The sequence below is a fragment of the Lutra lutra genome, chromosome 1 (assembly GCF_902655055.1).
Source record: "Lutra lutra chromosome 1, mLutLut1.2, whole genome shotgun sequence".
In the NCBI taxonomy this organism is placed as follows: domain Eukaryota; kingdom Metazoa; phylum Chordata; class Mammalia; order Carnivora; family Mustelidae; genus Lutra; species Lutra lutra.
This window is the reverse complement of record NC_062278.1, coordinates 209,115,900-209,128,710: the sequence shown is the minus strand read 5'-3', so window position 1 is coordinate 209,128,710 and position 12,811 is coordinate 209,115,900. Positions and strand designations below refer to the sequence as shown.

The window sequence follows — 12,811 nt, the reverse complement described above, 5'->3', positions numbered from 1 at the left end:
TGCAAACGGCGGATGCTGACGTGGGCCGAGGCGCAGTGCCCGGAGACGGACGGTGGATTGAGGGCAGGCGAGGGAGCGACCCTTGGGCTGATGCCTAGTTGCTCGGAGCTAAACACCGGCCTGAGTGTTTTCTGATTTAAAATCCAGCCAAAATCCCTCACAGTCAGGGTTGCGGCCTTTGCCCATGGCTGCAAGAGCCCGGGCCGAGGAGCCCGTGGCACACCGAGGGCACTCCTGGCACCGGTCTCATGAAGAGCACGTGTAGGAAGCGGGAGCTCCGAGGATCGGCCGCCGGCTTCTTCTCCCTCTGCAGTTCACAGAGAAGCCGCCTCCAAGAGCAGCCGTCGTGTGGGGGTCTCCTGGTCGTCTGGAGCGGGTTCTGGGGGTCCTCATGGCTTCTGTCCCGGACGCGCCCTTGCTGGTGTTGCAGGCGGTTGGCTGCTGCACGGGGCACCCTGACATCGTGGCTCGTGAGGGCGCCATAGGGCGCGCAGCTGTGGAAACCCAGACACGAGAAGTCCAGGCCCGTGTCTGTGTCTCAGGCTAACAGGGCTCTTATTTTTCATGTGCTCAGACTCAAGATAACATCACGGTCAGGTGGGACCTGGGCCTTAACAAGAAGAGAATCGCCTACTTCACTTTGCCCAAGACTGACTCTGGTAATGAGGATTTAGTCATAATTTGGTTAAGAGGTGATTTTAAGTTTTAAAATATTTGTGACCATAAGTAGCATAAAATTCCTAGTTTCTCCCTTGTAAAGTGTCCCTTAATTTGAACTCTTTATGGTGGCAGCCTCGGCACGTGTTGAAAACGCTAACTTTCTTGCTGTGTTTTCTCTGTAAGACATGCGGCTCATGCAGGGGGATGAGATATGCCTGAGGTACAAAGGGGATCTGGCACCCCTGTGGAAAGGGATCGGCCACGTCATCAAGGTCCCTGATAGTATCCTTTGCGTACAGATGGGTGAGCTTGTCCTGAGCACAGGTGGCCTGCATGGGGGTCGCCGCAGGTGGAGGAAAGGGCATCGTAGGCGGCCTTGGCTTTGGGGGGGCCCCTCTGACTGGCATTTGCCACTGAGTCCTTGCTTCAGCTGTGCTGTGGGGATGTGTCCAGCTCTGCGCCCCAAGGCTCTGGAGGCTTAGTTGGAACCCCGGCTGGGATGCAGCTGCTTCATGCTGGGCACTGCCCTGGTGCTCACAGGGAGGGCGCAGAGCTGGTGGTGGGGGGCCTGGACCCCACGGTGGCGTCTGCTGGTGAGGGTGGGCCGGGCGGGTTGTGTTTGCTAATGTTTGGCACAGAGGAGGCTCTTTCTCCCCGGTAACCCAGTGAAGGCTCCTCAGAAAGGTAAACCCAGCTTTTGACAACGACGAAACTTAACTCAGTGGCACAGATTATGGTGATGAGATCGCCATTGAGCTTCGGAGCAGTGTGGGTGCGCCTGTGGAGGTGACGCATAACTTCCAGGTGGATTTTGTGTGGAAGTCCACCTCATTTGATAGGTACGTGTGCCTTGGCCCTGCAGGCTCTGCTGGCTCTGCTTCCTTGCCTGGCCTAGGGCGCGGCTTCTGCCTCCAGCGTCTGAGTGATCGTCCTTGTCTGCGAGGACTGTGTTGTGCGCGTCCCCGACCTCGAGTTCTCCTTCCAGGATGCAGAGTGCATTGAAAACGTTTGCCGTGGATGAGACGTCTGTCTCGGGCTACATCTACCATAAGCTGCTCGGGCATGAGGTGGAGGATGTGATCATCAAGTGCCAGCTGCCCAAGCGCTTCACGGCACAGGGGCTCCCCGACCTCAACCATTCCCAGGTGCCCACTTGCCCCAGGGCGCGGCGCAGTACGGGCCCAGCCGGCAGGGCCTGCTGGGGCGGGCGTTCCCACCACTCCCCGGGTCCGGCTGCCACCTCACGACTGCCTGTTATCTGAAGGTTTATGCTGTCAAGACTGTGCTGCAGAGACCGCTGAGTTTGATCCAGGGACCACCAGGCACAGGGAAGACAGTGACCTCTGCCACCATCGTCTACCACCTCGCTCGGCAGGGCAATGGGTAGGACTCGGGGTAGCCCAAGGTGGGAAGAGAGAGACCTGTCTGCCAGGACGTCTGGGGGCCACTGTTACCTGGCACGCTGGGTCTTACGTTATTTGTCTGAGATCTGGCCTCTGTAGTTGCTCTTCCCAAGCAAGCTTGCTGCTCCAGTAAGGGCCGTGGTGGGACAGCAGGTGTTGGGCCTGTACGTATCACGGAGCTTCAGGAGTCTTTATGGTGCCGGCAGGGGTAGGGATGCAGGATTCCGTTAGTAGCATAGCTGCACATGAGAAGTGTGTCAACCAGGTGGGAGCTGGAAGCTCCAGACCGGTTAGATTTTTTGCTTCTTCAGCTTTGTTCACTCCTGGCTTTAGTCTTAGGTCACGAGTTGGGGGACTCCACTGTCTGGGAGTCAGAAAAACAGTCTTAGCAGTTAGCATTTCCTGAATTTCCTCTGGCTGAGCTCTGAGACATTTGTTCACCTTGTGTTGAAGGCCCGTGCTTGTCTGTGCTCCAAGTAACATAGCTGTGGACCAGCTGACTGAGAAGATCCACCAGACTGGGCTGAAGGTCGTGCGGCTCTGCGCCAAGAGCCGTGAGGCCATTGACTCCCCAGTGTCCTTCCTGGCCCTGCACAACCAGATCAGGAACATGGATAGGTGGGTGTGGGGTAGCCTGCCTCAAGCGTGGCACGTGTCCTGGGCGCGGTCCCTGGCGTGGTCCCTGGCGACACCTGGCTCCCCTGCCTGCTGACGTGTCACGGTGCTTCCAGCATGCCGGAACTGCAGAAGCTGCAGCAGCTGAAGGACGAGACGGGGGAGCTGTCTTCTGCTGACGAGAAGCGGTACCGGGCCCTGAAGCGCACCGCCGAGAGGGAGCTGCTCATGGTGAGCTCTTAACCACTGGGCTGCTCGGTTCTGTTTGGCTGTGGGACCTGTTTCAGTGTGCCGGGCAGACCATGGCACCTTTACGGCAGTTTATTTTGCTTTTGAGAAAACGTTGATACCTCCCACGTTTGCCTTCTCAGTGGTTTCACATCTTGGCCTGTAGGTGGGTCTGGAACACTCTCTGCTCTTTTATAACAAACCAAGAAAGGTTTCCCCGGCTCAGCACTGCCTCTCGGAGGCTGTCTTGAGGCACAGAACTACATCTGTGCTGAGAGGTTTTCGTGATGAAGCTAGATCAGTTAGGGTCTCAGAAGGTAGTGCCACTACAGCCTGGATGTAGATATTGTCCAGGTGGGACAGTGGCCTGTTTCCGTAGGTGTCAGGGAGGGCGCAAACCAGTGCCCTGTCCCACCTGCCCTTGGGGACCTGGTAGCATTTACCATGCAGGTTCCATGATGTTTTGCCTGCTCTCGTCTTCAGAACGCAGATGTCATCTGCTGCACGTGTGTGGGTGCAGGGGACCCAAGGCTCGCCAAGATGCAGTTCCGCTCCATTTTAATTGACGAGAGCACCCAGGCCACTGAACCAGAGTGCATGGTCCCTGTGGTCCTTGGCGCCAAGCAGGTGGGCCATTCACTGTCGTCCTGTTTGAAAACCAGTGTGTGTTCTCTCTTTCCAGTTCCGTGTCATTCTCAGCGCTGGGGGTTTGTTTTTGGTAATGCTCTGTAGTGCTGTGTGATGTCTTGGCAGAGCAGAGGGGTGCCCAGCAGGCTTACTGAGGGGTTCTTGGAAGGATGGGTTCCCCCACCTCTTGTGGGTCCTGAGTGCAAGTCTGTTGTTCCATGTTTCGGTTTCCCCTGCTATCCAGCAGTAAAGCACTGCCTTGAAACCTCTCACACGCCAGAATGGGATAAAGCGAAGAAGATCCCTGCTCTCTGAAAATTCGTATTACACCGCTTTGCTTTTACAAAAGACCTCTGGTAGTATCTGTTTCTGACAACCAAAAGAAATCATAAGATTTTTGCTTTTACGACAGACGCTGTTGCCATGCTAACGGAGGTCTTTTGTAAAAGAGAAGTGATGTGACCAAGCTTGTTTGGGAAAGCTGGATATCTGGATGTGGGGGCGGTTTCCCATGCTGGTTGCCTCTTACTGCTTGAGTCCCACGTGACTGGGTGGTCGTAGAGCACCAGGGCCCTTTCGTGCCCCCCTTCGCGGAAGTCTCCTGTTTCATACTTGAGCTCCTCACCTGTGTGGGCCTCTCGCCACAGCTCATCCTCGTGGGCGACCACTGCCAGCTGGGCCCTGTGGTGATGTGCAAGAAAGCGGCCAAGGCGGGACTGTCTCAGTCGCTCTTCGAGCGCCTGGTGGTGCTGGGCATCCGCCCCATCCGCCTGCAGGTCCAGTACCGGATGCACCCCGCGCTCAGCGCCTTCCCTTCCAACATCTTCTACGAGGGCTCCCTCCAGAACGGCGTCACTGCAGGTAGTGCTCAGCCCGCAGTGGGGGGCCGGAGGGAACTCAGCCTGGCGAGATGACACCTGTTGTCACTGCCTAAGTGGCCTTATGTGGTGATCACTCGTGTGTAAGGGACACCTCAGAGAGGTACAGTGGTCTGCGGGATGGCATGTCCACCCTGGAGTGTGGGACATCCTTGGCATGTGGCCAAGGGGGAGCTTGACCTGGTAAAATGCAGAGTCACTACCTGAGAATTCAGACCGGGGGCTTATCAGACAGCGGACAGAACGGGAAGTGGCAGAACTGACTGTTCCTCCCACTCCTTAACCCCGTTGTTCTCGAAACCCGGGCCCTGGGGCTTCACAGGACGGAGGTCAGAACTACCCTCGTGATAATACCGAGGCATCGTGTGCCCTTTTGCCATGAGGACGCTCGTGCTGAGGGTGCAGAGGCAACCCTGGAGGGCTGCTGGCTGGTGCCTTGGCATGAGTGGGGACAGTGCTGCCAGACTGCCATGTGTCGTCACCGCGACATGCTTGCAGCAGGCAAGACCCTGAATGCCTCAGTGACGCATACTCACTTTGTGTACATCCATATGACCCTGTGCGTGTCGAGGTCGGGAGCTCTTCTAAGACACTTGGCAGGTATGGTAGGTGTTTGTAAAAGGACTCAGGGACACAGTATGGTCGGTCATTCAGACTGGGGTGTTCAGCAGGTTCTTTCCCAGAAACGATCAAAGTGAGTCAGCCTATGGCTTCAAGGAAAACAATTGACAATATTTATCTCCAGTGATAAAACCTGAGGACTCAAAATGAAAAGCAGAATTTTGGAAAACTCATGTCTCTGATCTGGGCCGACCAAGTCTCTCCAATGTCGAGTGGCTTTTCTGATGAGATCTGTGGTAGTGACAAGTGTCTGGGAAGTGTGTGAGTCTTTGGGAGCTCTGATTTGATGAACAAGTACATCCCATTCTGATGGCCCACAAGGATGTTACAAAGTCAGAGGCCATCCCAAGGGCAGGCAAAGGAGAAAAGCCATCATCATCAACCTGCAGGGTGACCTCCTATGCAGCTTTGGTGTGGAGTCAGGCAGAATCCCATGGTTGTGGGGAAAGTTATAAAACATTCTTCCCTTTTCCAGTTCTGTCCATCTGTGAGGTCCGATTGTCCTACTGCGAGGGCTGATGGGAGACTGAGCACAGAAGCAGTCAGCCACAGCTGAGTCGTAGAAACTCAGGATATATATTTTAGTGGGAAATACTACTTTTCATTAAAAATTTTCGCTGATATGTTTATTTTTAAAGGAATTCATAAGTATTTTATGTTTCTGGGTTTAAAATGTAGTAAATGTCACTAGATGTAAACTATGGAAATAGTAGCTGCTTGGATTCCTCAACTTTTTAGGGCGTATAAGGGGTCCTGAGATTGGCATTCCTTTTTTTTTTTTTTTTTTTTTAAAGATTTTTATTTATTTGACAGAGGGAATAGAAGCAGGAGGAGTGGGAGCAGGGAGAGATCCACTGCCGAGCGGGGAGCCTGATGCGGGGGGGTTGATCGCAGGACCCTGGGATCGTGACAGGGTCGTGAATCGGAGGCAGACATTTAACTGAGCCACCCAGGCGCCCCCTGAGACTGGCTTGCTTTTTTCCTTCATTTTTTATAAACTTTTTTTTTTTTTTTTTTAATATTTATTTGACAGAGAGAGATCACAAGTAGGCGGAGAGGCAGGCAGAGAGAGGGGGGGGGGAAGCGGGCTTCCTGCTGAGCAGAGAGCCCGATGTGGGGCTCGATCCCAGGACCCTGAGATCATAACCCTGGCCGAAGGCAGAGGCTTAACCTGCTGAGCCACCCAGGCGCCCCTTCCTTCATTTTTTAAAAAAGATTATTTATTTATTTATTTATTTATTTGACAGAGATCACAAGTAGGCAGAGAGGCAGGCAGAGAGGTAGAGGAGGAAGCAGGCTCTCCACCGAGCAGAGAGCCCAATGTAGGTCTCGATTCCAGGGCCCTGGGATCATGACCTGAGCCAAAGGCAGAGGTTTTAACCCACCGAGCCACCCAGCTTCCCCCAGACTGGCGTTCTTAATGTCTGGTTAATGCCAGCAGCCTGCCATGTTGGCCTTGTCCGGCCTACCATCTAGGAGATAGATGGAGGCTGAGCGTGTGTGTGCCTGGCCAAGCTGTGCAGCCATGGTGCCATGCGGTCCTGGGAGCTGATGGCACTATGAGTGTTCCCGTCACCATGATGCTTACAGCATTGCTGGTCCATTGGGTGGTGGCGCTAGGAAAGGCCAGGCTACAAGGAACTTGTTTGCAATTTGACACAAGTTGGGATAGCCACGCTCAGCACTGATTCTAACCTTGCTGGCCCTGCTCTGCCTGCCTCCATGGTGGCAGATCTGGGGGGCAGGGAGCAGGGGTGGTGGTGGCTTCTCCCTGTGGTGTCCTCTGTGCCCAGCACATGATCAGCACCTGCTAAGTACATACATGTATATATTTTTTTTAAGATTTATTTATTTCAGGGGTACCTGGATGGCTCAGTTGTTAAGCATCTTCCTTAGCTCAGATCATGATCCCAAGGTCCTGGGATCAAGCTCCTTGGCAGGAAGCCTGCTTTCCCTCTCCTGCTTCCCCTTCTTGTGTTCCCTCTCTTGCTCTCTTTTTGCCAAATACATAAATAAAATCTTTAAAAAACAATAACAGGGGCACCTGGGTAGCTCAGTTGGTTAAGCTGCTGCCTTTGGTTCAGGTCATGATTCCAGGGTCCTGGGATCGAGTCCCGCATCAGGCTCCCTGCTCAGCAGAGAGCCTACTTCTTTCTCCCTCTGCCTGCCGCTCTGCTTACTTGTGCTATTTTTCTGTCAAATAAATAAATAAAATAAAAAAAAAGAAAAATTAAAAAAATAAAAAACAATAACAAGATTTTTTAATTTTAGAGTGACTGAGCATGAGCAGGAGGGACAGGGAGAGGGGAGAGAGAATCTGAAGCAGATCCCATGCTGAGCTCAGAGCCCCACGCGGGGCTTGATCTCACGACCCTGAGATCATAACCTGAGCGGACACCAGGAGTTGGACGCTTAATTGACTGTGCCACCTAGGCACCCTGAGTACACATTTTTAAATTCTTCATTAAAGTGTAAAGAAGTGCCCAAGTCCTAAGTGTTCAGCTTAGTGAGTCTTCTCTAAGTGAACACACCTGTATAACTAGAATCTGAACCCAGAATACAGCCTAATTCCCAGAAGCACCCTTGAGGTCCAAGGTGGCCCCTGTCCAAGGCAGTGCTGGCACCCACCCAGACCCCTTCTTGGGGTAGCCTGACATCAGCTGTGGTGGGAACATTTGCACTACAGAAATTGGAGGCTATAATAGACCAGCCCTGCCCCCACCACCCCCAGTGGTCAAACATTCTCCAGCAACCCCTGGGCTAATGTGCCACTGAGCTAGCTGGTTGGCTACTGCCCTCGCTAGAAGGATAGAGATGGACGTGGACTCTTTCTCAGCTTGACATAAAGTGGATCATTGGTGTTAGGCTGTTTTGATGCAAAAATGCCATTTTTCTCATGCTGACCTATAGATTAGATGCAGCTCCAAAATTCCCAAAGAGCTCAGTGGGGCAAGTGAATGGACGAGCTAATTTTTGAAATTATAAGGAAATGCACAGGGCCCAGAACAGCCAGAGGGCACGTGAAGAGCTCTGTGGAGGTGGTGGTTTATACAGCCAGATGTCCCGAGTTACTACAGAGCTGCCGTTGCTCAGGTAGTGTGGGCACAGTGCCCAAGGTAGACTCCAGGGGCAGACCCACCTGTTCGACGACTTTGGTCTGTGACAGGAAGAGATTGACTCAGCAGTGTCATCCACAAAAGCCAGTTGGAGGGATTTATGGGTCCTTTAAGGCACCGCAGTAAAGCTTCTAGAAGAAAACAATGTATTTGTGACCCTGGGGTAGGTGGAGATTTCTTAAACAGGCCACAGAACGCACCAGCCGGGGAGGTAACGTTCAGTGAGTGAGCCGGCTCTGTGCAGCGGACAGCTGGCTGTTGGTGTGCACAGCTTCACTCCCTCCAGGATGTTTCGGGGCGGTTGGACCCGCTTGGGTGGCCGCCTCAGGGCCCCACTGACCGGGGTCTCTTGCCTGAAGCCTGCTGCTGACTGCTGTAGCATGGGTTTCTGCACTGTTCCCTTTGTATGTGTCAGGATGGGCGGTGGCTTTCTTCTCTAATGGGAAGTGTTGCCTCTTTTCCCTCCCTGGTGATAGCTGACCGAGTGAAGAAGGGGTTTGACTTCCAGTGGCCCCAGCCTGATAAGCCAATGTTCTTCTACGTGACCCAGGGCCAAGAGGAGATTGCCAGCTCAGGCACCTCCTACCTGAACAGGTAAGCGGAGACTCGCCCTCGGTGTCTGCCGGCTTCATGGGCAGCTTGGCGAGTAGCCGCTAGCCGCCGCGCATGCATTCGTTTTCTGCCGTGGTTCTGAAGCTTCTCCTAGCCCTCCTTGTCCCCGCTGTGTGTAGACACTTAAACCAGCAGCTGTTTCCACTTTGCATCTTCATTGTGTGTCCTTCTATTGAGCAGATACTGCTAAGCCCACGTGTGAGCCTCCCCTGTCCCCTTTGACTCCCTTGGTAAATGGTGGGGAGCCCGGCTCTGGGCGCAGCGGGCAAAGCCTTCTCAGGGCTGCCCTGGATGTGGAACCGCCCCACACCTCCCATGGCTTCCAGCCTCGGTCTCCAGTCCCGCGGGGGCAGCCGAGGAACTGAGAGGCGGGTTTTCCTAGGACGGAAGCTGCCAACGTGGAGAAGATCACCACGAAGCTGCTGAAGGCAGGGGCCAAGCCCGACCAGATCGGCATCATCACCCCGTACGAGGGCCAGCGCTCCTACCTGGTGCAGTACATGCAGTTCAGCGGCTCCCTGCACACCAAGCTCTACCAGGTGCGCGCGCCCAGCTGGGCCTGCAGCTGGTGCCGCCGTCCTGGGAGGGCATGTATTCCCTTCAGATTTTTCTCGGGATGGTTTTCAGAGCAAAACTGAAAATACTTCCAAGTTGAACTGTATGGTATGATTACCTGCTGGCCTTATGGTGGATGTTATGTGGTCATGAAAGTGCCGTTCCCTCTCGCACCATTGTCTGGGTGAAGCATCCAGGGTGTGTGTGCTGGAAGGGTGCGGGACCACAGGATTCTCTTTCTCTGCAGAGATGAACCAAAACACGAAATAGCGCCCAAGTGACCATGTCGGGTGGTCTCTGTTTTGTTAACCTGGGTGCCGTCTAAGGGCTTTTGCGGCAAGGATGTATGCTTTTATTATTGGGAAACAAATTGCCACAGTGAAAAAAACAACCAGAGCACAGGAAGGCCAGGAGAGAGGGGCTGGGGACCGGGAAAGCCCAGGGGGAGTAGATCCAGCCAGAGGGGTTCTCTCCTTGCTGCCAGAGGCTGGCGTTGGGGTCTCTGCAGGCTTCAGGTCCCAGGCTCCTTGGTGGGACTGGACAGTTCATCCCAACAACGTTCCCACAGTCTGAGGGTCCTTGAAGGCAGCCAGCTGGCTGACTGCGACCATGGGTCCCTTGTAGGAGGTGGAGATCGCCAGCGTGGACGCATTCCAGGGGCGAGAGAAGGACTTCATCATCCTTTCCTGTGTGCGAGCCAACGAGCACCAAGGCATCGGGTTTTTAAATGACCCCAGGCGGCTTAATGTGGCCCTGACTAGAGCAAGGTATGGAGGACTACGTCCCGTTGGGCCTTGCTGGTGGCAGGTGCCTCCCTCCTGCCACAGGAGTTCTTCGGATTGACTTTTCCCTGAAGCCGGGAAGGTCTGCCCAAGGGCTGCTCCCGGCCTGGTTCGCTGTCTCCTCCAGTTCTCCTCCCACCACAGCTGAACTTTGGGCCCCACGCGGGTGAGACCAGCGCCAGAGGTCAGAGTGCTCCCAAGCAGTAGTTTAGGGAGAAGGCGTCCCGACGAGATGCCTTTGTTTCCTGTCCTGGTGGGCTTGTGTGGCCTCAGTTTTGTGGGCAGGGTCATCTTGGCTCTTTTGACCTAAGCTCAAAACCCACTAGTGCAGTTTGTATCTCTGTGAAGACAGTTAATCCCCAAGTCTTATCTTTTGGTCTTGCCTATGTTTTTAGCCCTAGAATGTAATATTTTTTGAAATGATGATATGATAGCAGAGGGGACCTAGAGAGAATAAGGTGGCTCTTCGTTACGTTTTAGTAAAACCAGACCACAGCTACCCCCACACTGGCCGGAAGTCAGGCTCGATTCTCCCATTGGTTCCTTTTCCCGTTAGGGCGCATGGTGGTTATTTGTCACCGCCTCCCCCTTCTAGGCTGCTGTCTGGTTTGGTGGCCAGCACTGGGGTATGGGGGTCCTGAAACAGCTGGGTGGGCTGAGCGTCCACCAGAGAAGCCAGTCCCTGGCTTGGTCACTGAGGTCTGTGCCCTGGCCTGTCGGGCTTCCCGAGGCCATGGAGCCTGCTAGGGGCTGCGGCTGACTTCCCAGGAGGCCGACCCATGGCTGCAAACAAGGAGGCTCGTCTGAGCTCCTCTGCTCATGGAGAGGTTTTGATGTCTGGGCGCCTCCGAAGTTGTCTGCAGATAATGCCCAGTGCGCTGGGAACAGCTTGCCTGGTGGGCTCCAGCACCAGGTCACTGTGACAGCAGTGTGCTTGTCTGTGCCCAGCGCTCATGGCACTGTCGGAGGCAGGCCAGGTGCCCGGGCAGGGAGGCAGATGGGGCGCCGGGAGCGCATCCTGTGACCTTGGGAATGGATTTTGGGTTTTTGTTCTTTCTTGCTTTACTGTGTTACGTGGTGTTCTGTGTACCATGCAGAGCCTCAAACACCTTGTTTTTGTGGCCACGCCTTGTAGGTACGGGGTCATTATCGTGGGCAACCCAAAGGCCCTATCCAAGCAGCCACTCTGGAACCACCTGCTGAACTACTACAAGGAGCAGAAGGTGCTGGTGGAGGGGCCGCTGAACAACTTGCGCGAGAGCCTCATGCAGTTCAGCAAGCCCAGGAAGCTTGTCAACACCATCAACCCGGTGAGCGGCCGTGGGCGGGGGCCCAGCCGGGCTTCTGTTCCCTGCAAGTGTGAGCTGAGGGCAGTCACACGTATCCATGTGGCCTGTTGTCACGGATCTCCCCCGTCCCACGTCTCCTCTAAGCTTTCCAACTTGGCCTTTTGGGATGTAAAGTCCTGGGTGGCAGCTAGGAGGTGGACCGGGCAGTGGGAAACCCTGTGAACCCAGGGTGCTCTGGGGGACCTAGAAGCTGGTGCTGTTTGAGGTGAAGCCCAAAGACAGATCCATTCAGCGTCAAAGGCTAGGCCGGTGGAGGAGGGGTGGGCGAGGCCCAAAGCCCAGCAGTCAGCAAGCCTGGGGTCGGCCTGGGGCTCGGCCTTGGCGTGGCCTGGCCCCCAGAGCTTGAGAGAGTTCTGGTGTCAAGGTGGTAAATTCCTCACCTGTCTGAACCCTTGCAGGGAGCCCGCTTCATGACAACAGCCATGTATGATGCTCGGGAGGCCATCATCCCCGGATCAGTCTACGATCGCAGCAGCCAGGGTGAGTGCTCTCCGGGGGAGCACACCGGCCCTGTGGATGTTGATTATTCCCACGCCTGCAGCTTTTGGCCCTGTTACTCCTGGGGTGACCTCCCAAGCCTCAGTCCACAGAAACCTGCCTGATGGAGCTCCTTCTCACCTTCTCTTGTCTAAAATCAAAGACTTGGTTTTTGTCAGTGTCTACATACGTTGTGGTTTTCTGTTCTTTGTTTTTGTTTCTTAAACATCAGAACTTTGCTTGTGGAGGTTTGTAAGCAAATGCTGTAGTTCTGTCTGTTTGCTCCCAGGCCCCAGGGCGCAGTGCTCCCTACCCACCCTACACTTGGTTCACCCACTCAGGGGGCACCCCTGTAGCTCTCCAGGCTGTCCACAGACTCGGTTCCCGTTTCATTGGCCTTCCCGTTTCCGCTTGCTCTCCTGTATGGGGTGTCTGTCTTGGGGCCTTACCCCTGCTGTGTGCAGCACCTCCTCTTGCCTGAGCCAGTGTCTAGATGGTTCCCATTCATCCCCCAGGTCCCTGTCTCCTGGGACCCTTCCTTGCACCAGCCTCTACAGAGGGTGACTCGCTCACCTGGGTGCTTGGTGCCACAAGCCTGCATTTTACACTGAGCTTTGTCGTCTTGTGGGCTCAGTGGCCATCCTGGGGCCAGGTGCAGCCCAGCAGTTCCTCTCACTTATGAAGTAGGCAAGCCCCCTTTCCCTGCTTCCCTTGTATTCTGGTTGCTGGGCTCAAGTGACGGATGTTGCCACATCCAGTGAGTTGCTGCGTAGGGAACTCTGGGCCCGTCTTTCATCCCTGAGCTCCCTGTGGGCCCAGCTAAGGCTCTTGGCCCCGGAGGGCGGACCAGAAGGCTATGCTGTCCTGCCTTGGCTCCCTTTGACTACC

The 12,811-nt window shown here is 54.8% G+C and overlaps 1 protein-coding gene and 1 pseudogene across 2 annotated transcripts in view; one reads left to right on the top strand and one right to left on the bottom strand.

The window, feature by feature from the left end:
- LOC125081933 (60S ribosomal protein L37a-like) overlaps nt 1–6,702 on the bottom strand; it is a 30,158-nt pseudogene extending 23,456 nt beyond the window's left edge.
- Nucleotides 1–12,811, top strand: part of UPF1 (UPF1 RNA helicase and ATPase) — a 37,693-nt gene that overhangs the window by 21,075 nt on the left and 3,807 nt on the right. The window contains exons 7-20 of one of the 2 annotated variants that reach the window (XM_047696840.1): nt 575–659; nt 844–942; nt 1,391–1,499; nt 1,646–1,805; nt 1,925–2,043; nt 2,517–2,681; nt 2,795–2,909; nt 3,390–3,533; nt 4,181–4,394; nt 8,625–8,742; nt 9,143–9,299; nt 9,940–10,082; nt 11,233–11,407; nt 11,845–11,926. In XM_047696840.1, the coding sequence (XP_047552796.1) occupies nt 575–659; nt 844–942; nt 1,391–1,499; nt 1,646–1,805; nt 1,925–2,043; nt 2,517–2,681; nt 2,795–2,909; nt 3,390–3,533; nt 4,181–4,394; nt 8,625–8,742; nt 9,143–9,299; nt 9,940–10,082; nt 11,233–11,407; nt 11,845–11,926 (1,885 nt within the window). Of the gene's footprint in view, nt 1–574; nt 693–843; nt 943–1,390; nt 1,500–1,645; nt 1,806–1,924; nt 2,044–2,516; nt 2,682–2,794; nt 2,910–3,389; nt 3,534–4,180; nt 4,395–8,624; nt 8,743–9,142; nt 9,300–9,939; nt 10,083–11,232; nt 11,408–11,844; nt 11,927–12,811 lie in introns of both variants that reach the window. The other variant, XM_047696830.1, reaches the window with a different exon arrangement.